At 43.0% G+C, this 24966-nt stretch overlaps 1 protein-coding gene across 1 annotated transcript in view; it reads left to right on the forward strand.

Annotated features, from left to right (window-relative positions):
- The window catches only part of LOC117450136 (protein bicaudal D homolog 2-like), a 48128-nt gene that overhangs the window by 2981 nt on the left and 20181 nt on the right, over positions 1-24966 (forward strand). Inside the window, 1 exon segment of the mRNA XM_034088184.1 lies at positions 18877-19089. Coding sequence (XP_033944075.1) covers positions 18877-19089 — 213 coding nt within the window.

A 24966-nucleotide genomic window follows, 5' to 3' on the forward strand; every position in this document is an offset into this window, starting at 1 on the left:
ATAAATCTGCTCGTCTCTCCCTTGGGTTTCTGTGCTTTTCAGTAGAGAGACACCAGAGAGAAAGGGGTTTTCAGCGCTATGCTTCTCCCTCTTCTCTCTCCGTCTTCCACCCTCTCTCTATTGTTGTTATTGTCTTTGGCAAGAAGGCCTTGTCGGCCACAAAGGACAGCAAACATATGTATATAGAAGAAATGGACGGGAAATGGTCTAAAACAGAAACCAAATAAAACATAAAAAAGGAGCACAGGCTATTCAGGAGATATTTCTAGATTTTTCAAAATATGCCATTTGAGGTCTGGTAAAAAAGAGTCTGTCATTGTGAGTCTATTGAGACTCCTAGATTTTTTTTCTTTCAGGCACATAATGGAACACAAACATCCATCTGTGTAGGCAATAAACTCAATTGTGTGCTCAAAACTGTGGCAGAGGTTCTTTCTTTTGCCTCAGGGTTGGGTTATACAGGTTGTAGATCACTGGTCAGATGTTAAGCCTTGAAAGACCTACTATGTTCCTTTATCCCTACCCAGCCCCCAACCCGGTCTCTGTATGAAGGCCAGAAGTGATGCTATCACATAAGAAAAACAAACACATTCTTCTGACATCCCTCCCCACTTCCTCTTTATTGTCCGTGGAAAGCAGTTGATAGTGGGGAGCCAACATAAGATAAGCTACTGTCCCAGTGGCTTATCTTAGTGTTCAGTTGCCACTCAAAAATCAAATGTCGGCTATAATTCAAGAAATCACTGCAATTGTGAAAAGACAAATGCCATATTTATCAGCCTCACATTCGTGTTGCTCTTTTTTGTGGGACATTTTGAGGTAGGTCAGACTGACCGTGAGGCTTTGTCTGCAGCTGTTACAAAGCACATAAGACAGTTCTTTCATTGGTCAGGTATACATTCCATGTCCTCTTTAGTACACAACTACTATTTACACTGACTGTGGCTAGTGTTTGGATGTGTATTCGAGGACTTGGACATACTAGAATAGATTGTCTGGGAGATTTACAAAGCAGCTCAACACAAGAGCTTCTCCACTGACCACACACCTTTCGTTTGGCTTACTGGTATTCACAAATGTAAATGTAAAGAGCTCAGATTTATGTGTATTCATTGCAATTGAAATGCCAAGATAGATACCCCTCTTTTGTCTCCTGCTGGATGTAAACAGCTAACCAGAAATCATCATGACAGTGAGCAAACTTACCCCCGCAATTCCCCACCTTCTTACTTACCCTTGGGCAGGGCACTTATATTCACACAGAAGCACACTCCCACATACCCGTTACTCTTGAGGCAGGAAGATGGAGGAATTCTGCGCACTGCTGTTGCTTAGTAACGGCACAGCTCTGTGTTTTAATCTGAGTGGCTGTGCTGCCTTCCTCAGCAGGTGCTGCTTCCTGGGTGTGTTGGTTGATCACTCCATAGCGTCGATCATATACCTGCTAGCTAGAATAGCACAGATTATAATTCGCTGGAAGCTACCATTTATTGGTTAATGGTATTCATAGGCTGTTCCCCTCTGTTCTCTGACGTATCGTATAATAAATGTTAATGTCACTGGCATGGACTTGCCCCCCTGCTGTTCCTCTTTCTCATTCATTTCATAGCACTCCAACCAAAAAAATGTATATCTCTCTACCCATTATTTGCTCGTCACTAGGTATCGATGCCATCTATATGTTGATGTTCCCCTTTCCATTTCCATCTTCTCCCTCTTGAGTTCACTGCAAAGTAAGTAGCCTGACCATCTGCTGGTACATTACAGAGAATGTGAGCACACTTCTCTGTCCTACTTCGTGGAGACTTGCGTTTACGTCTGCTGAGGCTTATATTTCCACTTGCCTGCACATGTATTTGTGATTGTGTGACTTTTCAAGGACATTTGATAAACAGTACATTATAGCTTAAGTCACCGGCTGATTTGTACACAGTGAGCTGTTCCCTCTTCCAATAGTGCTCTGATAAAGGTACCCTTGCATGCTAGAGTTCTTGTTGAGATAAGGATGTGTGGCCTTTCCCAGTTATCAATCAACAACAATTTGTCTGTATGGAGGGCTTCATGTTTAGCCACTCTGTCTTTCTAAAGCCTACTTGAATGAAATAAGATGGTGTGATCTTCCATCAGACCAATACAGCGCCACACACTCCAAACTTTATTTCTGATACAAGTTCTTTCTTTTTTGAGATTTATTTAAATATTGGCACTTGAATGGCAATACCTAGAGCTTCTTGGTCCTTAGGCCCTGTGGTCATTCAGTTGCTCACAGACCCTGTTCCTCCTCTGCAACGCTCCTATCGATGTAGCGACAGCTGTGTACTGCGTGGTGGAATTCAAACAGACAATCAGAACCATAAATATTGTTAAGCTCAGTAAAACTCGTCCTCTGTGCTCGGCTCGCTGGCCCTTTGTGTCCTGAGCCAACTGGGGTTAATGGGTCTTGGGTGTCATAGATGAGAGAGGGTTAAATGCCAGCCGAACAGTGTATGACAAAAGAGAGTGAGAGGGGCGTCCCATTGTGGTTACATTTGAAAGGATTGGTCACTTTTGTCCTTTTTGAATAGGCAGATCACTAAAGGATATATCTTTATATTTATCTGTTGTGACTAAGACTTTTCTGTGATGTTAAATAGATTGAATGCTGATTGGATGTTAGTAAAAAAATATGAGGACCCGAAACCCATCTGTTCACTTATATTAGGAGTCATAAATATTATATTCTCATATTATTGGATTGCCACACGAAGCTTTGCTTCAGCATCAGATCACTCACATTATCTCTATTTTCTTTATTTTATATATATATTAGGGCTGTCAAACGATTAAAATTTTTAATCAGATTAATCACAGCTTAAAAATTAATTAATCACGATTAATCACCATTCGAACTATGTCCAAAATATGCCATTTATTTATGTATATTGTTGTGGGAATGGAAAGATAAATGAAAGCAGGCGGATATATCCATTTAACATACAGTATGTATGTTTATTATAACATTTTGCTGCATGTCAAAATGAAAGACAACCCACACACCTATCAATCATCAAACCGTGGGGTCTTAATTCATGATTTCTATCAACGGGGAGTACTTCAGGAAAGTCAACAGAGGGGGGGGGGGGGGGGCTAGTGGAGTACTTCGTGACCACAGAGTGTGAACGTTGTGATCAGCTGTTTTAGCGCAGTTCTCCAGTGATGGGGGGAGTCTCCTTCCGCAGCCGGTTGGCGTAGTTTTGGCACAGTTCCGTTGTACAGACCGACGTTAACAGCAGCCCTGTCTGTGCACACGGAGACCGACTCTGTCTTCCGGTGATCTAAACCGCCTTCTGGAAAAGCTTCACAAGTACGTCGGGACGCAAATGCGCTTTGTGACACAAGTGACGGTACGCATTTCAGATTACGCACATAACCTGCGTACCAGTTATGTGCACCCCTGTACCAGAGCCATATTATTACTATTATATGGCTCTGCCCTGTACTACAGCAAGAGTATTCTCCGTCGGGACTTCCTGCAACAACACCACGCCGTTATCAAAGATGTTCTATTGAGAAGACGATCACTACGTGACAAAAGTTTTCAAAACCGTGGATACTGAAATCAATCTGACTAACTGCTGTCTGTGCAATTTACTCCGCGAGTTGGCAGACTTTATTTTGCTTACTTTAACATCATTTTTCATGGTGGGGCTAAGCCATTTCTTGGTATGGGTGTAGCCTACCCCAGCCATACCCTGGCGCTGCCACTGGTGGCACGTATGGGGCGGGCCATTCTGCACATAATTCAACAAATTAATTACCGCCGTTAACGCGATAATTTTGACAGCACTAATATATATATATATATATAGTGGGGCAAAAAAAGTATTTAGTCAGCCACCAATTGTGCAAGTTCTCCCACTTAAAAAGATGAGAGGCCTGTCATTTTCATCCTAGGTACACTTCAAGTATGAGACAGAATGGGGGGAAAGAATCCAGGAAATCACATTGTAGGATTTTTAATGAATTAATTGGTAAATTCCTCGGTAAAATAAGTATTTGGTCACCTACAAACAAACAAGATTTCTGGCTCTCACAGACCTGTAACTTCTTCTTTAAGAGCCTCCTCTGTCTTCCACTCGTTAACTGTGTTAATGGCACCTGTTTGAACTCGTTATCAGTATAAAAGACACCTGTCCACAACCTTAAACAGTCACACTCCAAACTCCACTATGGCCAAGACCAAAGAGCTGTCAAAGGACACCAGAAACTAAATTGTAGACTTGCACCAGGCTGGAAAGACTGAATCTGCAATAGGTAAGCAGCTTGGTGTGAAGAAATCAACTGTGGGAGCAATTATTAGAAAATGGAAGACATACAAGACCACTGATAATCTCCCTCGATCTGGGGCTCCACGCAAGATCTCACCCCGTGGGGTCAAAATGATCACAAGAACGGTGAGCAAAAATCCCAGAACCACACGGGGGGACCTAGTCAATGACCTACAGAGAGCTGGGACCAAAGTAACAAAGGCTACCATCAGTAACACACTACGCCTCCAGGGACTCAAATCCTGCAGTGCCAGACGTGTCCCTCTGCTTAAGCCAGTACATGTCCAGGCCCGTCTGAAGTTTGCTAGAGAGCATTTAGATGATCCAGAAGAGGATTGGGAGAATGTCATATGGTCAGATGAAACCAAAATAGAACTTTTTGGTAAAAACTCAACTAGACGGAGGAGAAAGAATGCTGAGTTGCATCCAAAGAACACCATACCTACTGTGAAACATGGGGGTGGAAACATCATGCTTTGGGGTTGTTTTTCTGCAAAGGGACCAGGACGACTGATCCGTGTAAAGGAAAGAATGAATGGGGCCATGTATCGTGAGATTTTGAGTGACAACCTCCTTCCATCAGCAAGGGCATTGAAGATGAAACGTGGCTGGGTCTTTCAGCATGACAATGATCCCAAACACACCGCCCGGGCAACGAAGGTGTTGCTTCGTAAGAATCATTTCAAGGTCCTGGAGTGGCCTAGCCAGTCTCCAAATCTCAACCCCATAGAAAATCTTTGGAGGGAGTTGAAAGTCTGTGTTGCCCAGCGACAGCCCCAAAACATCACTGCTCTAGAGGAGATCTGCATGGAGGAATGGGCTAAAATACCAGAAACAGTGTGTGAAAACCTTGTGAAGACTTACAGAAAACGTTTGACCTCTGTCATTGCCAACAAAGGGTATATAACAAAGTATTGAGATGAACTTTTGTTATTGACCAAATACTTATTTTCCACCATAATTTGCAAATAAATTCTTTAAAAATCAGACAATGTGATTTTCTGGATTTTTTTTTTTCCTTCTCATTTTGTCTCTCATAGTTGAGGTATACCTAGGATGAAAATTACAGGCCTCTCATCTTTTTAAGTTGGAGAACTTGCACAATTGGTGGCTGACTAAATACTTTTTTGCCCGACTGTATATCACAACCGTAGACCTATCCTTATGGTTCATTCAGATCTCCTATGTATTTGGCTCCATCTGTGACCTATAGGTAATGCTTGTCCAGGGTATTTTTTTTACACATTTTTTTTTACTGGACGACAAGTCTGCAGTTAAGGGGTAATCTTTCTAAATGGCACTAAATAAAGTCCTAAATCCCCTACCCTCCGGGCGTAAGAGGATGAATCGCAGCAGCTATTCACAGGGCTTACGGAGGTCTAGGAGTCTGCCAGGCCCAGCCACACTCAGAAGCCTCCATAGCCACGGTGAGGCTGGACAGAGACTGTCAGGTGCTCTTCCAAAACGTCCATATTGTCTCTGTGCTGTCCTTGTAGCCTTATCCAGTGGCTGCCATGCCTATCCATCAGTTCTCTTAGTGCTTTCAGGCCTGGAACTCTGCTATATATGAATCTCAACCCCAATAGGGATGTGAAAATTGTTGTAAAGATCATCTACACCAGGGCTATTCAATTACACATTCAATTGGGCCAGATTTTATAACTACAAAATTCAGCTGGGCCAGACATTCAGCAGCCTGTAAAAAGCGGGTAATGACACATTTTAAACCAACACATATTACTGCGATGAAAAACATGCCATTTGTATTCATTGTTCATCTAACAAAAGTGCATTAAAAACACAACAAATTAGCATTAATTTAACAGAATCTGAGGCATCTCAAAGTGCATAAAAAAAAAAGTGCACAGTTGTAGCATTACATGTGTTCGCTTTAGAAGTAAAATATTCAGATAATTTTTTTCGACCCAGACACATTACAAAGTGCATTTAAATACAAAAATAACTGTCAAACCCTTCAGTGCACAAACCCATGATAAGGGTAACTAACATGAATGAATACTACACTACACGTCTACTATGGTAAACTAGGTGCTTACTATCACCGCATGTGTGATTTGTCATCGCTGACTTTCTCAATGGGAGAAGTGACATTTTTAGTTTTGAACAAGAGCAGTGATTTTTGGCTCATAGGATGTCAATGCAATCCTAAGACATTGGTGAAGAGTGCTGTCTGTCAGGGAGCAGCGAGTGCTACTTTTGATTGAGTTCATGTGTGAAAAGCTTGACTCACATTTGTATGTTTATCCAAACATACTGAGCACACAGATCGCTACTTTCTGAACGAAGGGAACTGCTGTTTGTTGACATCACTCCAAAACTTCGCTGGCCCGTTAGTGCGCTGCGCTTGGGGCATCCGGTTACGGATGAATGCATGTCAATACGTTTCAGTGTACATTTCCCCTTGTCGATGGAGGGGACCACTTCCTTTGCTCTGGTGGATACGCCCCCCTCCATTGCAACAGTGAAGGGGTCTCTGACAAAGCCCATCACCTCTGTGGGCAGAGCAAGTCCATCCAATTGACCAAAGTTCTCTTTCAACCTCGCAATGAAATCTGTCATCACATCCGTGATTTGTGCCGGGGATGTGATGTGTTTGGGGAGCGTCGGAAAATGCAGTATCCGACCCGTACTCAAGTCGGTCGCGAAAAGGTCCAGCTTGACTTGGGCAATGACTCGCGCATCTGCTCCACAAGATCAATGACCGTTTTGTCTTTGTTTACACTTCAGAGTTGAGAGAGACATGTTTTAGAGTTGCTATCATAGGACCACCGTTACTAGCACCACTAGATGCACTTTCAAAAAACGTGCTGTGTTGTAATTGGTGGTTTCTAGCAACGCGGAGTGTTGCGTTCATGGTCTGTACTAGTGTAGGAATTTGGCCACGAGAGGCTGGGCCACTCGGGAGTTGGTTCTGGGCCGCATCTGGCCCGCGGGCCGCCATTTGAATAGGCCTGATCTACACAATCATTTTGCAAAACGTGATGTGTCCAGACAGGCTGGTCTATCCGCAAGATCCAATCACATAGACTAATGTAGCCTTCTGTGTTGCAGAAGGCTGACCATATGGTATCAAAGTAATGAAAGACTTATTCCGCCCAGTTTTAGGTAAAACGGCCCGCTGCTAATCCGTAATGATTTTAAAGGCTTTTGTCTTTAACGCTGATAAACAAAATGCCATCAGCATCCGTCTACAGTTCGAGCACAGGCCACATTTCCTCTGGAGCATTAATACTGTTTGAGTGTTCCCGGTCTGAGTATTGATTGAGCTGCACAATTGTTGTTGCCTGAGTAAAGTGTAGTGTTTGTCTAGTATGTTTAAATACAAATAATGGCAGTGTAGAAGGAACATATATTCAGTACTTGGTAGCATACTCGGGACTTTGGAGTCTTCTCTGAAACCTCCAAAGAGTTTCTCCACAAGACTCTGAGAACATGTTGTTAGCTGTAGCATTGTGACTGCCAAAGGGGTTATTGTATATTGTCAAATGTTGTGTGCGTCATCAGATCACACTCAACAGACACAGCCTTATGGTTGCAGTAAAAGTGGATTCTCCATATTTCAAAGCCTACATTATACACAGTGTATATACATGTATAACCTTTGAAATACCATTGGATAAACATTTCTATTAAACATTCAGACAAGTCAAAAGTGCACGTAGAGAGGCTGTATGGCAGCCCAGCAGGGTCATGATTCTACCAGTCTAATCCAATTACTGAAAACCAGGGGCAGATCAGGCAGGAGTGCCAGCTAAAAGCAGAAGATGAGGTCATAGTCATAGCTGTATGCCTCCGACAATACAACATGGTTCTCTCAGTCAATGGGCCAGTCTCCAGTTTCCCTTCTCCTACATCTTGGCTGTTAACTATAAATCTGTCAACAAAGAAGCCAGTGTGTGTGAACGGGACTGAGATAGATTTATGTATAAAAAAAAAATACAAGGGACACTTACTCCTTCTCTCCTACATGTCCAGCTGTCTTTATTGTGTAGTTTGATCAGCTTTTGGCCGACGAACAACTATTCAGTTTAGTTAATGTCAACTTGAACAGTTCAAGGTAGGGTCATATTTATTTGTATTGAGACACTGGTGTATTATATAAACATATGAATCAGCTAAGAGTGTGGGTCGTGTGCAAGTTGTTTGTTTTGAACCCCGCCGGCATCATTCCTGTTATAGAGTCTTAAGATTTAGACTGTCAGATTGTCCACAAACCTTCCTATCATTTTTGTTACAGAATCTAAACAATATAATTGACACAGAATGACACCCTCCAATTAATGTATGGCGTTGTCTTCTGACAATTCAAATGACTACGGTTTTCCTGTAACCATAAAAGGCCTCTTGCTGAGTCTAGGCGAAGCTTGGCTCTGTCAAATCTTTTTTCTTCCTTCTGATGAATGACTTCAGAATCTCTCGTCCTTGCCCCCTGCTCTGCATCCTGTTTACTGGTGAGGAGTCTGGCTTTTTATAGCAGAGAGGAAGTGTATGAAATATGGCTCTGTATCAGTCCGGATATGTTTTGAATGGATCAGAGGAAAAGACCACATCAAGTTTATCAGGCACTTATTGTCACCTCTGTACAACAAGGAATCATTCTCAACAATGCAGGTTTTTTGAGAAGAATGTGCTTTTCTTCCCTGCCTTGTTAACATTAACACTCACTATGCTGCAGGAACTTACATTCAATAGCCGTATAAAATCAGCTTTTACTAAATGTAGTGTGCCTCAAAAGATGTCCATGTCCACATGTACCCTTAAAATGTGCGCCTTACTTAACGGAACTTTGAAACACACAAATAATATTGAGTGTTTTTTTTATCCCTTTATGTTTAATATATCTCTAAAAACAAAGGATACGAGGTTGGGGTGCATCGCATGCTTATTAACATATACAAATAGCAGGAGCAAGCTTGTTTCAGCTATAAGTGGACAGATGGTGGGACCCCCCCCACAGCTATACACACATGCACACAAGGGTAAGACATGCCCCGCCCATATCCTCCAACTAAAGATGAGTTTTGTTGTGCCCTTTCCTCCCTGCAGATTGTCCCTGGGGTTTCTGTGGTTCAGAGCATTAGGAGATCAGATGTAGACCGATTGCGTCTCTGTTTACACGAGTGCTTTCTGATACACCCTTCTCCGGTTCCTCTGAAATTCTACAAAGTCCACTCATCTCAATGTTCTCCTAACTGGCAGAGCAGTGCCACCCATCTCACCTAAATTCATCAAACCAGAGGGCAGATTCTGAAAACATATTTTTTTTTAACAGGCCATCTATTCACATTAACAAACCCAATTTTAAAGGATTGTCCCTCAGCCCTGGGGGTCCTTTTAACCTCAACACCACCAATCAGAGAACAGCAGTGTTCTCCAGACTCTTTACCAACTGCCCACCGCCACCTTCCTCCTCTCCTCCAACTTCCCCAGGCTCCTATTGTAAATAGGCTAGTGGGTCTGGGCCCCTTGTTGCAGTGTGTCTAAGTCTCTTGGAGCCCACACTTTGAAACCCTGAGGCATGGTAGACAAGGGGAGCGAGAGGGAGGAATTGGGAAAGGGGTGACAGGGAGGGGAGATGAGAAGACGGAGTTGTATAGTCAGGCAGGGGGTCGCCTGTACAGAAATAATAACATTAGAGTTTGGGCTCAGAGAGAGCGAGGAGAAGAGGGGTTTTAATTGGATGTGTGCCAGTCTCTCAGGGGTCCTTGGGAAATGGGGATAGCAGACCCAGAAAGGAAGACGCGTTTGGATGGGAGGGGCACTGGGCAATGCCGGTGTTTCCTGTGGGAACCAGCTCACTCTCGTTATAAATAGTAGAAGAATAAGAGTTCCTCTATCAACTGGCTTAATGAGTTTAAAGTGCTTAATAGAAAATTACCAGCTATCTCTTTTTGTGTTGTTCCCACAGCGCTTAATAAATATGCATCACATAAAAGAGCCCTAGGGTGTTTTCCAGCATTTGTTTAGGACTAAAGGGCATTGTGGTTATGGTTTGTAATATCTTTCATCTCTTTCCATACTTTTGTTTGCACACTCTGTGGTTTGAGAGAGATGTATAGGAAGAGTAGGTATTGTAGAGTTGACCAAGTATGTTTTGAAAAGGGAATGAAAGAAGTTATTATGAAATACAAACCATAGAAAATGTCTGCTCTATGAATATACTGTTTTATATTTAGGCCTCAATACTACCTGGAAAGAGAATATTATTATTATTATTATTATTATTATTATTATTCTTTCTTATGTGCAGAGAGGTTGAGGGGCTATTAGCACTTACCTCATTCTCTACAAACTGACATGGCCTCATATGGAAGGCTTGCCACCCTGATCCAAGATGTAGCCTCACTGGTAGAGATTGTGCGTTCAGTCACATTCAGAATTTAATTACTGCAAATACGGAAGGGAGGTCATTAGTCTGTGTCTGGCCACCAGCAAAGGCAGGACCAGCCCAAGAGACCCTGCTCTGGGTTTGTGAGAGTGAATGGAGATAGGAAAGGACAGTTAGGGAATGAGAACGAGATTGGAAGATAACTTCAGCCATTATGAGAGGGACAAAATGTAATAAGTAGTGATGAAAAGTTGCATTCAAGTGGCAACATACAAGGCACCTTAGAGGAAAGACCTCAGCGAAGAAGGCACTTTAAGCTTTCCCTCCCCCATTCTGTCAATGCTTCCTCCTGATTGATTAGACATGTCTCGACACTAATGGATGAGTCGAGGGCGATGAGTGGAAACGCATTAAAGTCTGAAAATTGCATACTCTTATAAATGAGTGTTGTTAAGGTTTAACGATGGAAAGTGAATAGTTTTGAAAACAATCCCACCGACACTAACCATATATAAAAACACAAACAATCAAAGTCAATGTGTATTTCACCTCCCCCTTTTCCTGCAAACACGACCTTGGACCTTGTAAGAAAATGTAATCACATGTTTGTGTGCGTGTGTGCCTGGCCCCGGCCGGCCAGCTGCTCCCCTACTAACAGCGAGGGGCTTTTCAGCTGAGGAGGTGGTACGTAAAGGCTCCACAGGGAGCAGTTTCCTTTAGGAAATATGCTGTCATACCCACCCAACAGAGACTTGGTCTGTTGTGTGTTTACTTTGATGTAGGCTTGACCAATTGGCAAACAAATAAAGACTTCAAAGCATGAAGACCAGCAAGCTCTTTGTGCAAACTAATCTCAAATGGGAGAGGTATGGGACCTGAGGACCGATGCCAGAGAAGAGTTAGCCGTGCTAGGCTGTACTCTGTAGCCGCCATCTGGGTTGGTGTCCAGCCTCGACTGACCGCCTCCCGCTCTGTCACTGTAATTGCCATAGTTACCATAACAACGGCTGTTCCCCTGGGGTGCAGGCGCGTGGACCTGAGGGATGTGATCCAGCCACAGTGTCAGGCAGAAAGGGGAACCGACAGGCGGACAACAGACAGGCGTTGATAAGGCTGTCATTGCGTTGTGAATGCCTTGAGCCAATGTGATATGAAACATTGCCAGGATATGAAGAACAATGATAAGTAACTCAGACTCGCTGATATGGTTGTGCCATGTATCAGCCTTATTGAATCTCTGCTCTCCCTTGAGACATTGGCTTTTTCCTCCATTCTGTTGCAGATGTAGCTGCTGGACAATACAACTGATTAACAGCAGTCAATTCATTCACAAGGAAGCATCTGTTTATGTAAATAAGAAATATATTCCGAAGACAAAAGTAGAACCGCTGTGCTTTAATACCCTTCGGTTTCTGACAGATTGTCAGATTGTATTTTCTCCAAGCTCCTGGCTTTATGATGAATACAAAGCATGTTTGAACTTGAGGTCTGTTCTGACCAAAGGCTGACTTCAGACGGAGTCTCTAATGCTGAATTCAGATAAGTAGCATGCGTGAAGTCGGAATAAAATATGAAGTGTTGTTTTCCCCTGCGAGATCTGATGAAAGCAGTAACCAGAGCTTAATCATTGCAGCCTGATGTAAGCAAAGAACATGTGTGTAGAGATGTTGTGTCACTGAGCTCCTGCAGCCCAATTAGGCTATTCTGAGGGGTTCTTATGGTTGAAGATGACTTCTGCAGTGAGGCGTGTAAAGGGCCTCATGAGTCTGATTAGTACTCTGTGTGTGTGTGTGTGTGTGTGTGTGTGCGTGTGTGTGTGTGTGTGTGTGTGTGTGTGTGTGTGTGTGTGTGTGTGTGTGTCCTAGCATTACTATACTTGTGGGGACCTAAATCTGTTTACACAGTCACGTGTGGGGACTCACCTCCCTTATGGGGACAAATTGGAGGTCCCCATAAGGGGAATCATTAATTGTAGGGTTAGGCATGTGTTGGTTATGGTTAAGGTTAGGATAAGTCTCCAGGAAATGCATGTAAGTCAATGTAATGTCCCCTGAAGTGATGTATACGTGTGTGTGTGTGTGTGTGTGTGTGTGTGTGTGTGTGTGTGTGTGTGTGTGTGTGTGTGTGTGTGTGTGTGTGTGTGTGTGTGTGTGTGTGTGTGTGTGTGTGTGTGTGTGTGTGTGTGTGTGTGTGTGTGTGTGTGTGTGTGTGTGTGTGTGTGTGTGTGTGTGTGTGTGTGTGTGTGTGTGTGTGTGTGTGTGTGTGTGTGTGTGTGTGTGTGTGTGTGTGTGTTCTCTTTCTCTGTCCTTCCCTGCAATTCGGGAGATCCAAAAGCTTCTTGTTTTTTTTCTATTTGGTTCACACCCTTAAGCATGATGAGAGTATACTGCTCAGCCAGTACACTCGCGGCTAAATAATTTCTTCTTTAAGGAAATGTATGTCTTGTAAACTCGCATGTGGTTATTTTTCTCTAGCCTCTGCTTTCCAATATTCTCTGTAGTGTATTCCTTGCCTTTGGCATGCAGTGCATCGCCTCCGTGTTGCCAGCATTAGTTGCATACAGTGCTGGGGGAGCCCCTACGAGGCTTTGAACACTCGCCTCTTTCCCCCTTTATCTCCGAAGGAAGAACATTCCCCAACATGGCAACACCAGGTGCTGCAGTGTAGCTGACTGCAAGGCACCCAGGGAAAATGGGATGAGTGTATGTGTTGGGTCTGTGATATTGTCCAGGCCTGTGTGTGAATAATAAGCCAACGGCTCTGTGCTATGCAGTGAATCAATATGGCTCAGTGCCAGGCAACAGCTAATAGCTCTGCCTCCCTCGCACATATTCCTCTCGCCTCCTTTCTCCCTCTCCTTTCTCCTTCTGTTTGACACATATAACACATACATGTAAGTGTTAAATATGACAGCTTATTCTACTGATTTTGCTGTAGTAAATCCCTACTTGAAAGGTACACATTTTAGAGTTTCAGAATTGGTGAGAAACTGTCCCTGAGGCATGAAGAGGAGAATTCACAGCCAGTCATTTCTCGCGGGATGAAAGTCTTTCTCTTCAATTTCTCACACACTGAAGACTAAAGTCTGAAGTAAATAATTAGCTTCTCTGTTAGTCATTAAAGCAACTTGTCATTGGCCTTGGCATGACATGCACTAATCAGCAACAGCGCTTTGAGTCAATTGAGTTAACTAAAACAAGCAGACACTGCCATGTGACATGGTTTACATTCCTCAGAGAATAACGTTATACAGAACGATGGAAAAACATGGTGAGCTGTTAAGTGCTGCAGAACTAAATGAAGTATCGTGTGGTGAGACGGTAGAATAGTAGGTGAACCCGCTGTGCTAGGTCACTCATGTGATGTGCTGCCCCAAGAGATCTTTATTATCAAAAGTTGATAATGGACAACTAAATATAGAGTCGTCGACACACTCCTCAAAGCAATCTGTTCCTTCAACGTGGCTGGCTGCATAGTGGCTTGTGAATAGAGATCGTGACACAGAGGGAGTGCTTCAAGAGGCAAACAAATCCAGTTGTTTTTTTTTAATCCTGCCCCACCGCTCCTCCTCTGCTATCACATACTTGCTTGAACACTGCTTTGGCATCCAAGGTCAACCCCACCACTACTCTATCTGTATGATTAACTAAACTGATCAAAATGACATAGCATTATATTGTTCAGCATTAGTCACAAGCTCTCTTTGTCATAGCAGAAGAATGCGGCTGTAGAGACGGAAAACGTCAGCCCAACGTCAGCCCACCCTAGTCCACAAGGCATATCACATGTCTGCCTCTGGAGGCTGTATCGTCTAGTATGTCCTCCTACTATCTGGGATCATCTAGTGGGATAATCATGTCAGCATTATGCCTCAAAATCAGTGTTTCCTTGGGGAAGCCATCTTACTCTCTATTTATTCTGTCCTTATACATTTAAAGGTTAGCCTTTTCCATTTTGTTTTGAATCTGGAACTCAGTTGTATGCTCCCGAAGGTTGTATCGGCACATGTCTCCCGGTTTGTTTTGTTGTGTATGCATGCCTTATATTGTATTTCTATCTAATTTGAGAATGTATCAACCAACATAAAATACTTGACTGGGTCCCTGATAGTACAGCTCTATGAGAAATGGTTAACTTTTAGTTTAGCTTCTTTCAATCTGTCTCGGCAACAAATAATAAGCTGTCTGACTCTTCACTTAGTCTTATCCTGTTTGCATTACTGCCTCTCCTCTTGAAGCTGGCTTTACTTTCTTAATACATCCAGACTGAAGACCACAGACAGCTGAATGGAAACTTTGACAATGACAAGATTATAGCCCGACCAGAGATAAAATAATCAGACCCAAATCCAAAGAGATTCCCTTTTGGGTTTAAATGCAAGGCTTTCCAAGAGGACTCATCCCTATTGTTTGAAATACTCTTGGCCTCTTATTTAAATCCAGCCCTGTACAGACGTTTTATATTCTCTGCTGCAGATAGTCTTTAGTAGTCCTATCTATTGGTCTATCTCCGAATGTACCTCTTCTCACTTCATGCCACAGAAACACTGCTCTCCAGTGGGAAAGAAAGCAAAAATAGAATTATACATGTGCTTTACTTGTGCTCCACAGGGGCTCCGAGACTTGCAGTATCGATCTGTGTGTTACTTGTCAGAGACCTAAAGCCCGTCTCCCTTGTGCCCTTGAATCAATGGATCAGAGAAACATGCGCGGGAGAATTCTAAGCGCAGAAACCAACAGTGACCTACAATCTCTCTGCTTTAACATCCTCCACCATGTAAGGTGTTGGACATTACCACCAGGGCTGTAGCCTGAGGAACCCAGTGTTTAGCATTCCCCTTCTATTTCTGAACAGGGATCATACAGCACAACAGAAAGATGACTGGTAAATCCTGATTCGTCTCACCTTCTAATCAGTGAACTTTGTGAGATGACGGGACGATATAATGATAATAACATGTTCAGGATTTGACAACAAACACACAAGCTGGCCCGCTGCCGTAGCAACATTTGTTTGGCTGTAAGGTAAACCCACAGATAGCAGATTGAGTGTAATATAAGCCTCATTACCAGAGAAACCAGTGTTTTGATACAGGCTACCTCGAACTAAGGCATAGCAACAACATCCTTCCTTAAATTAGTCATGCACCCACGTGAGTCTTCTTTTAACCTTTTGAAAGTTTCCATGTGTTAATCTCATGACTAGGGTCGTCAGGTCCTTTGTTTTAGTTTAAGCAATGTGGGGAAGTAATGGAAATAAGAGAAAAAGAACTCGGAGGCGTCTCATTTTATCAATCATGCTCAATCCTATGATGCTTTTGATCACCGATGATGTGCTTTGATCTACACATGGCAGAGCACAGTCTGAAGAGGAGCCCGGCAGGGTGTCTCACCTCACCCCCTAATGCGTGCACTCATCTGGAATCAGACATTCGGGTCTGTCGAGGGATAAATCTGTTGAATTATTGACTTTCCTTTATGAAGCGTTAATGTTAGCCGTAGCCCTCTGTGGGGAAATCCAGTCCAGACAGCGTGCTAATGACCAAAGATCTGCCTTTGATTAGCTTTACAAGAGATTAATAACCCACAGCGCTTACATGTCTAATGTATACAAAAAACGCAACATATGGCAAGCTAAAGATGAATTATGCATTGGTTGGGCAGCTCACTATGGGATTACAGGCTTGGTCGCGTGCGTCCGTAATTTAGCCTCCCCCAAATGTAGCCTAAACCCACGCTTGGGTAGCTGAGATTAAAGGCCTTGGGTCAGAGGGTGTTGGCTAGGGGCTGTACTTTATGTTCAGAGGACAGGCCTCTTAGATTGGACTGATTGGAGTCCCTTCAATGTCCACTATTCACCAAGATTATAATGATGGGATTCCCCTGTTTCTGATTGGATTAATCCTGTCTCCTGCAAAGACTTCCTCATCAAATACAGTGTCCTGCTGATTGTTGGTGTGATTTTAGGAGAAGAAGAAGCTTGTGGGGAAGTTATAAGAATAGTTATTAAACAGATTTTATCTAGAGTTACTGACGTAAGTGTTTTATTGACTCACTTTGCCTGTCAATAAATGTCTAGTGAACCTTGGCTTCAAGATAACTTAAGCACCTCCCAGAAGTCGTATCTAGATGTTTATACATGTTCTGAACAGTCGTTTGTTATTTTCAAGATGTTTAGTTTACTATTACATAACTCAAAGAAGAGCAGGAAATCCTCAACTGCGAAGCAAACAAATATCAAAATGCTTTTTAACTTTTATAACAACAACATATTCTTGTCAATCACCCTCCAATTATTTTCTGTCATTTGGCTCATTGCCTAAGCAACTCATTTCAGCTCTTGTGTTGGCTTGGTAGTTACCGTATTCTATCTATTGCAAACACAATTCAGGTTATCTGTCCAAAGAAAAGGCAATCTTTAGAGAACTAACACAATCACATTTCAGTTATCACCATTTCAATCTGCCGTTGCTTCCAAATGAAACGTGTTGTGTCCCAGGCTGAGGTTTTATCTCTTCATCCTTGCTCGCTGGATCCTGGAAAGTGAGAGAGATAATGTAGCCACCGCACCAGACATGATGTCACGCACATCTGTAACCCACTGAAATAGTTTTACACTCACATATTTATGAAACTCCAAGTCCTGCAAGTAGGCCAGTTCAACTAATGCAAATGTCCAAGTTATCCTTCCTCTAAAGGAATTACTGGGATTAGTATGATAGGCAGTCAAATAGAGAAAATCCTGCAGATGTATGGGCGTAGCATGTCAGAGAGAAGAGACTGCACTGCAGCGGAAAACAAGGTCAGATGCAGGGCCTCACGTGATTTCAGATTACTGCCTGCACTCGAGCTGTGAGGCGAGATGAGAATCAACTTTTCTACACGATCACCGGTGGTTACAGGAGTGGAAATGAAATCTATAATCAGGGGGATGATTATTTTGGGAAGGCGTATAGTAACCTAACCTAGATTCTGCTGCAGGTCTTCCTCACTGTCAGTCTATGTTCATATGATGGTGCCTTGCAGGAAATCAAAGAATTAAGATCAAAATGAAGCGTACCATGCTGCGAATGGATCTGGCCCTTCCTACATCCAGGACATGGTTAAACCGTACACCCCAGCAAGTGCACTCCGCTCTGCATCAACCAAACGACTCGTTGCACCCTCGCTGCGAGGGGGACCCACGTTCCCATCAGCAAAAACACGTGGGTTTGCTATCCTGGCTCCAAAATGGTGGAATGAGCTCCCCATTGACATCAGGACAGCAGATAGCTTACACACCTTCCGGCGCAGACTGAAAACTCATCTCTTTCGACTCCACTTCGAGCGATAGAACTATTAACAAAGCACTTATATACTAATAAAGGGCTGGCTTATCTAAAGCCAGTTGAGTAGCACTTGAAATGTTTTTGCTCTATGAAGCCTGATGTACTTATATGATTCTGTTTTCTTGAAGTTTGTATTTTGTTGGTCGAACGCACGTATTGTAAGTCGCTTTGGATAAAAGCGTCAGCTAAATGTAATGTAATGAAGCCAGCATTATATATTTATTTCATTTTGCACAATGAAACTCCAAGACTCCCCCTAGACTTGAACTGAGAATATCCCCTACAGAAGGTAGAAGCCTTAGCCTATATGTCTTCCATAGTCTTTCTTTCTGTCTTATAGGTAATCTTTATGAATTTCATCCCCCTCGGGCAATCCGTAAAAATCTAATATCTGCTGACCTTGCCGTACTCTGCTATGATCTCCTGAGGTATTAAGAGCATTAGAACACAGGCCTCTCATCATCACCCAGTCACTCGTGCATTTGCTCTACTTTTACTGTTTGCCTTTCCCATCTGTGGAGTCAGTGCCGAGCACGTGCAGGGGAGGCCAGCGCTGTGTGGGGAGGGGAGGGAGTGATGCGGGGGGGGGGAGATGGGATGATGCAGCCCAGATGGAGCCTAACTGATTATCTCTACGGGGCGACGGCAGGGTTTTGGGAGGTTATCCTAGCCCCAGTCCCTAGCTGAACCATAGTAATAGAGATTAGTGTCACTTAAGAATAGCTGAATCACTAAAGAACCTTTTTACAAATCCCGATTGTAAAAATATAATAGCCTGTTAATGCTTCAATCCCCTGACTGACATAGATCTGTCGTCTGGCCACTAAATATCATTAACGATGTATTAAAAACACATTCTGAAAAACGCTTCTCCTCCTTCATTGTATCTCCAGGCCTTTGGACAAGCCTACTCCAACCACAGGAAGGTGGCAGCGGATGGGGAGAGCCGCGAGGAGTCTCTTATCCAGGAGTCGGCCAGTAAGGAGGCCTACTACGAGCAGAGGGTCCTGGAGCTGCAGACCGAGGTCCGCCAGGCACGCAACATCCTCACCAACACCCAGTCTGAGAATGAGCGCATGAACACCATCATCCAGGAGATGAGAGAGGTAAGAGTCGGAGATACACAATCAGACATATTCCAGAAATATTAGAAGTATTTAAGGATGTTAATAATACACACATGACATTTGAAAGGTCAGGATCGGATAAAGTCACTTCACAGAATATTACTGCTCAATAGAAGACACTGTATCGTGGTGCTATTTTCTCACGTCATTACTTTGAAAATGAGCTATTTTCTTAGTTGAAGCAAAGGGCTGTGTCTTGTTTGCCTGCAGCTATCAAGAGCAACGGGTGTCTTTGTCGATGTTTATATCTGTCTGAAGCTGCAGAAACAGAACAGATATTTATCACTGATCAGTCTCAAGCCCTGTGTTTGTGAGCCTGCAGGAGGAAACTGGGGCATAGAGTTTTACACTTTTTACAGATGGACTCTGTCATAATAATCACTTTGATTTTGCTGTCCAAGCCTGTGTTATTAAGGGTGTGATTGCAGTCAGCAGCTGGTACGTTTCTGACATGCTAAGACACGGGAAAACATCTTGCCTTTAAGCCTAATATGATCCTCCAACACTATTGTGATGCAGGGTGGAGTTATAATTACAGATCAGGGAAAGCACTGAGACCATGGGAAACATGCTCTGTAAGAAAAGAAGGCATGACATAATAAACTATTAATATCTCACATTTGTATAAACTGGTGAATGACAGTAGTGCTTAACCTGTTGCCCCACCTTTAGCATTAGTGCCATGCCTCGTTATAAAAAAAGTGAACCTCAAACTAGTCATTTGCCAACCGTCTGTTAACTGAAATGTTTAAAAAAATAAATAAACGAGATTAAGCCATGCCTCCCTATCAGGGCATACCCATACACATTATATCATTTTCTCTTAATCTTTCCTCACTAGCGTAATGCTAACCGTTATTGTCTGCGCCCCACTTTGGACAATGTCTGACCTATTCAGAGCCTCCATTTACATATATGCACAGCTAATTGACCTCATTGAAAGAGACGAGCGTGCAATGCAGTGCAGAGCGTGGGTTGCGTGTCTTTGCCAATGGCCATGCGTGTGTGATTTTCTTTGATGAAGCTAGTGATGAGGATATTGCATGAACAGAATAGCAGTACAGGTTAAAATCACGCAGACTGAGAGGAGAACAGAGCTTTGAAGAAGTACAGTACGTACAGGCAGGAAGATATAAAGGATGAGAAGAGATGAACAGTGTGACAGGAGGGCGGAGGGAGCTTCTCACCTTAAAAGAGTTCCTTTGGTCTATGCTCCCTTGACACCCAAGCAAAGGCTGGAATATTAAGTAGGTTGGATTGAAGTAGCTTGAGAAAAGAAGGAACCGACTACATTTAACCCTCTGGAGTCTAAGGGTATTTTCTCGAATTTGATGTTTTCTTAAATCCCCTTTTTAAATGTATTTCTTCTAACATGGCACCCCATGTGTTAAATATCAAAATGTTCAGGACAATCTCTGGTATTGCTATATATGCAAATGACTCACCTTAGAGCACTGTTTGATGAGATAAGTAGCTCAAAAGCTTAAAATGTTACATCCGATTTTCGGAAAATCTTCAAAACTCTTGTGAAAACTCAAATGTACTCATGTGATCGAATTGTTTTGGTGTTTTAGATTTGGTTACCAAAGTCTTAGGATCACAAAAGCAGTGAAATATATGAATTACACTGTATATAAATGTATAATTCATCTCTAAAATGAAAAAAATGTAATTCGAATTTTGAGTAAAACAGGTGTTTATCACTCTACTTTCACCACAGCAGGGACTGAGATACATCAGGACTGAATAATGACTTCATATTACATACCAAGGTTCATGTGATGTGTACAAATACAAATTGAGCATTCAACCTTTTTTTTTTTCAACCAACAATTTATTATAAATATAAGAAACTGGAAAATCTCACTATTTACAAAATTGAACATCAGAACTTTCAACCAACTATTCATTATAAATGTCAAGACAGTGTCGAGGTCTTTGTCTGTCTTCCAAGACAGTGGGTCTGGCTGCTGTGTAGGTGGGTGTGATGGTGCATGGGCTGCTGTGTAGGTGGGGTGTACAAGTGCTATACGAGACCACCACGAGAGAAAAGTGGAGTAAAAAGAGAATATGGCTTTTTTTAAAGCGTGACTCTGGCTGGGTTGAAGGTGATGGCTGTGGTGGAGCCTTTGTGCTGAGGTGTATCTTGACCTGGTGGCAGCCGCAGATGGAGGTGGAGGCTGCTGTAGTGATGCTGGTCCTTGGTGGTGATGGCTCTGGTGAAGGCCCTTGAGCAACAGTAGATCTTGACCTGGGGGCCGGCACAGATGGATGTTGTGGCTGCTGGATAAACACCGCCTGTGGGCCACTAGGCCCAGACAGCTGTGAAACATCTCTGTAAAACAAATAAAAATGTAGGACAATAATTACAACTAATTTCATTGAAATAAAGTTCAAGTAAAATGTTGCTCAAGCACAAATAACAATGCACACATAAAAAGAAAGTTTGGGAGGTTGCAGAAGGAGTCTCTCGATCTCTCACACACACACACACACACACACACACACACACACACACACACACACACACACACACACACACACACACACACACACACACACACACACACACACATTTCCAGTTACTTTACTTCAGTATAAAATCACACACACATATACATAGGCTACATCTGATTACAAAGTCTCATCTGTACAGGACGGTAAAATAATAACAGGCACACATAAATAAATCTATGACAAAGTCTCATCTGTACAGAACAGTATGATAAAATAATCGATGGCAAAAACATGTCACTGTAAATGTCTCCGTTGTGGGACGAATAAATGATTAATTTAATCATCTCCACATGTAATCTCACTTTTACATACCAAAATAACGTTAACACAGAGTAAACGTTTGCTAATGGAGTCTATTTTGTCCCAAGAAAAAGTTAATGACTATCGATAAAAAATATATATCAATAAACCTATTGTTCATTTTCGCGGTATTCCCCACACATTGCCAGTACACTATTACTGTAATATTTACACTTACCCATGTCCAAATGGATCCTTGTTGTTGTCTTTGTATTCTTCTTCTTCAGAAGAGTCGAAGACTTCAGGTTCTGAGGCTCTATCTTCACTGCTGCTAGCGAAAAAAATCTCTAGCGAAGTCGGCAAATGTAAAGTTTTTTTTAGCCATTTTCTCTGTCTCTCTCTCTCTCTCTCTCCACACAGACCTAAACTGATGGGAGACACGTGGTTTATGTTTTTTTTTTCTTGGTGGGTAGGTCCTTAGTGAGTTCTCGATGTCCATTAGTCATTTCAGACCATGATGGCTGCCGGCCGAGATTTCCTTGACGGACACACGAATCCACCAATCCCACACAGTGTAAAGTCAAGCTGCTTTGAGCGGCCATATTGGCTGCTGTGCCCTGGTTACAGTCTCACAGGAGACACCGCTGGAAAGCTACCCTTCCAGCGATTCCGCGGATATCTGAATCATGTTTCTACTCCTTATAATCGAAAATATATGATTAATTACGTAAAATTATGCGCACCTGGACGCGCCGGCGCGTCCACCGACTCCAGTTGCTTCTCTAGAATGGTCCAATCATCTTCCCGCAGTATGAGATTGAGCACTTTTTCATGTCTTCTTCTGTGTATAACTCTTTTGTCATGTGGTAGTTGAACCCATCAATGTTCCAAGTCTTCCTGTGTTTGTGCACAGCAGATTTAGCTGGGTCCTCTGTTTTGAAGCTCAAGTTGGTAACTCCAGTGTAATTGGGAGGGCGGCGAGTTAAAAAAGGGCTTCCCTCTAAAGTGAGTCTTAGCTCTTTGGTGGGCAGCTGCTTGAATCGCTGCTGTTTACTGCGAGTCACTGCTTGAAACAGATGTCAGCCGCATTTCTGACTGAGATTAGTGAAAAATACTTTTAAATGGCTTGTCCCTCAAAACGACTTAAGTTCCGGAAAGCTCCCAATTCCACTATAATTAGGTCAGCTGATGCTCAGCTCTGCATCTATGTTGGTTTAAGTTGGGAATAATAAAAGCCAGATGTGCCTCCCCAAGACATGTGTTTGCAGCAGAATACACATTTTACTGCCTGCAGACATTCAAGACTCAACTTGAATGTTATTTCTTTCTACAAATACATTACATCTCCCACCTGAAGCTAGTTACTTCTTATATTTTTATTCCAAAATGTAAGAGAAATATGATTGTAGTGATAGCTGGTTAGCTTATACTGTGTTGTTGGTATAACTGGTGGTGCACTGGTTTGCATTAGGGCCTTCCTGCAGGTGGTATTCCCATTATAAACACCCTAAAGCAGCACCACGGGCTCTGGCCAGCTCTAATTGGCTAGGTAAAAGGGGCTAGAGTGTAAATTGCCCCATGTATATGAGATAATGACACCCTTCTAATGGTGCTTCTGTGTGTGGCAGGCAAATGGAGGGAGCCTGGGCACTGGCTGGCACTGTGACCAGACTGACAGGACTGAAAGACGCCTTTGTCTCCTGGGTTTCAAATTAGCCCTAAAGCTTTGGCAGGGAGAGAAAGGGGGAGCACTTGGAGACGGCAAGAATGGTGAGAAAGGAGGCCTAAAATCCGTTAGGAGAAAGGCTTAATGAGAGTAAACTCAGCACCAATGGTGGACTGTGCTTCTTTTCTGGGCATTATGGGTAATCATATTAAGTCCAGAAGTTGATTGAATGACTCAATTTCATCATTTAATGCAACTGACAGTTTTGCTGTAACGGTTGCCTTTGTGTTTGGTTTAAAGTAGGTGTTATCGCTCCGGCATATCTATAAGGTTTCTCTGTAATCTATTACATTGTATTTCGGGTGAGAGTTTTTATGAGAACAGTACGGATGAAAAACAGCTTGTGAAAGGCTTACAAAATGTAATTTGACTGTGTATTGATCAATAATGCCATCACTCCAACAATCTGCAGATGTGGATATTTAATTAAGTGTAAAATAGCTCTTCCTCTGTACCGGGCAGTTAATTCTCTACCATTTAGGAACATTATGTCAGCTGGATGTTGACATCACATTCAAACCTCCCAGACATGCTTTCATGGCAAAGGCTCAAATGCTAGCCCCAAGCACTGGTAAGACACATTTCAGTGCTATGCTGCAGTCTACAGGATTACATCCTCACAAAGAGCCAGTAAAACTGTAAGGAGGCGCACTCTAACAGGCATGACTTCATTACATTCAATCTCATGTCTTGAGAGGACTGTGCCTCCAGTGATGGCTGCCATTATGCTCTCATATACCTCATTCACACCAACGCAACTCCGGTTCAAGCTCCGAGCTAAAGCTTTTCAGGTTCAGAACCGGTTCTTCGGTTTAGCTCCGGCTCTTTTCACACTGCCCAGAGTCCGACTGGTGCTGCGTCATGGTTTACGTCATGACGTAACCGTTTGCGTGCCTGCTTCATAAAGCCAAACCGCTCGGAAACCCCTCACAGCTGACACAGACAACAACAACAATGGCCTATTGTGCTCCAGCTTCCTCTGTACCTCTTCAGAAGACCAGATTCCCAGTAGGTAGCTGGTCTCTTCAGTGGACCACTGCTGCTTGTTAAGTTTCTCCATCGTTGCGTACAAACTGGATAAAACGCCGGCTTTTTGTTGTTGTTCAGGAGTTGATCCCGCCCCTGCCCCCGCCTCGACGTAAGCGTGACGTATGTGGTGCTTTTGCTCTGGCCGGACAATTTTTTGGTGCTCGAAATGAACCGGATTCCGGAGCTAAGAGGCTGCTCCGCTGCGGTGTGAACAGGAAAACCCGGTGCTTTTCAAGCTCCAGCTCCGAACCGGCCCTGAAACACCGTTGGTGTGAATTAGGTATGAATGGGGTCTCCATTGCCCGCCTCCTTAGGAAATGATCGAGCAAAGCCACTGATAAAAA

The sequence above is a fragment of the Pseudochaenichthys georgianus genome, chromosome 7 (assembly GCF_902827115.2).
Source record: "Pseudochaenichthys georgianus chromosome 7, fPseGeo1.2, whole genome shotgun sequence".
Lineage (NCBI taxonomy): Eukaryota > Metazoa > Chordata > Actinopteri > Perciformes > Channichthyidae > Pseudochaenichthys > Pseudochaenichthys georgianus.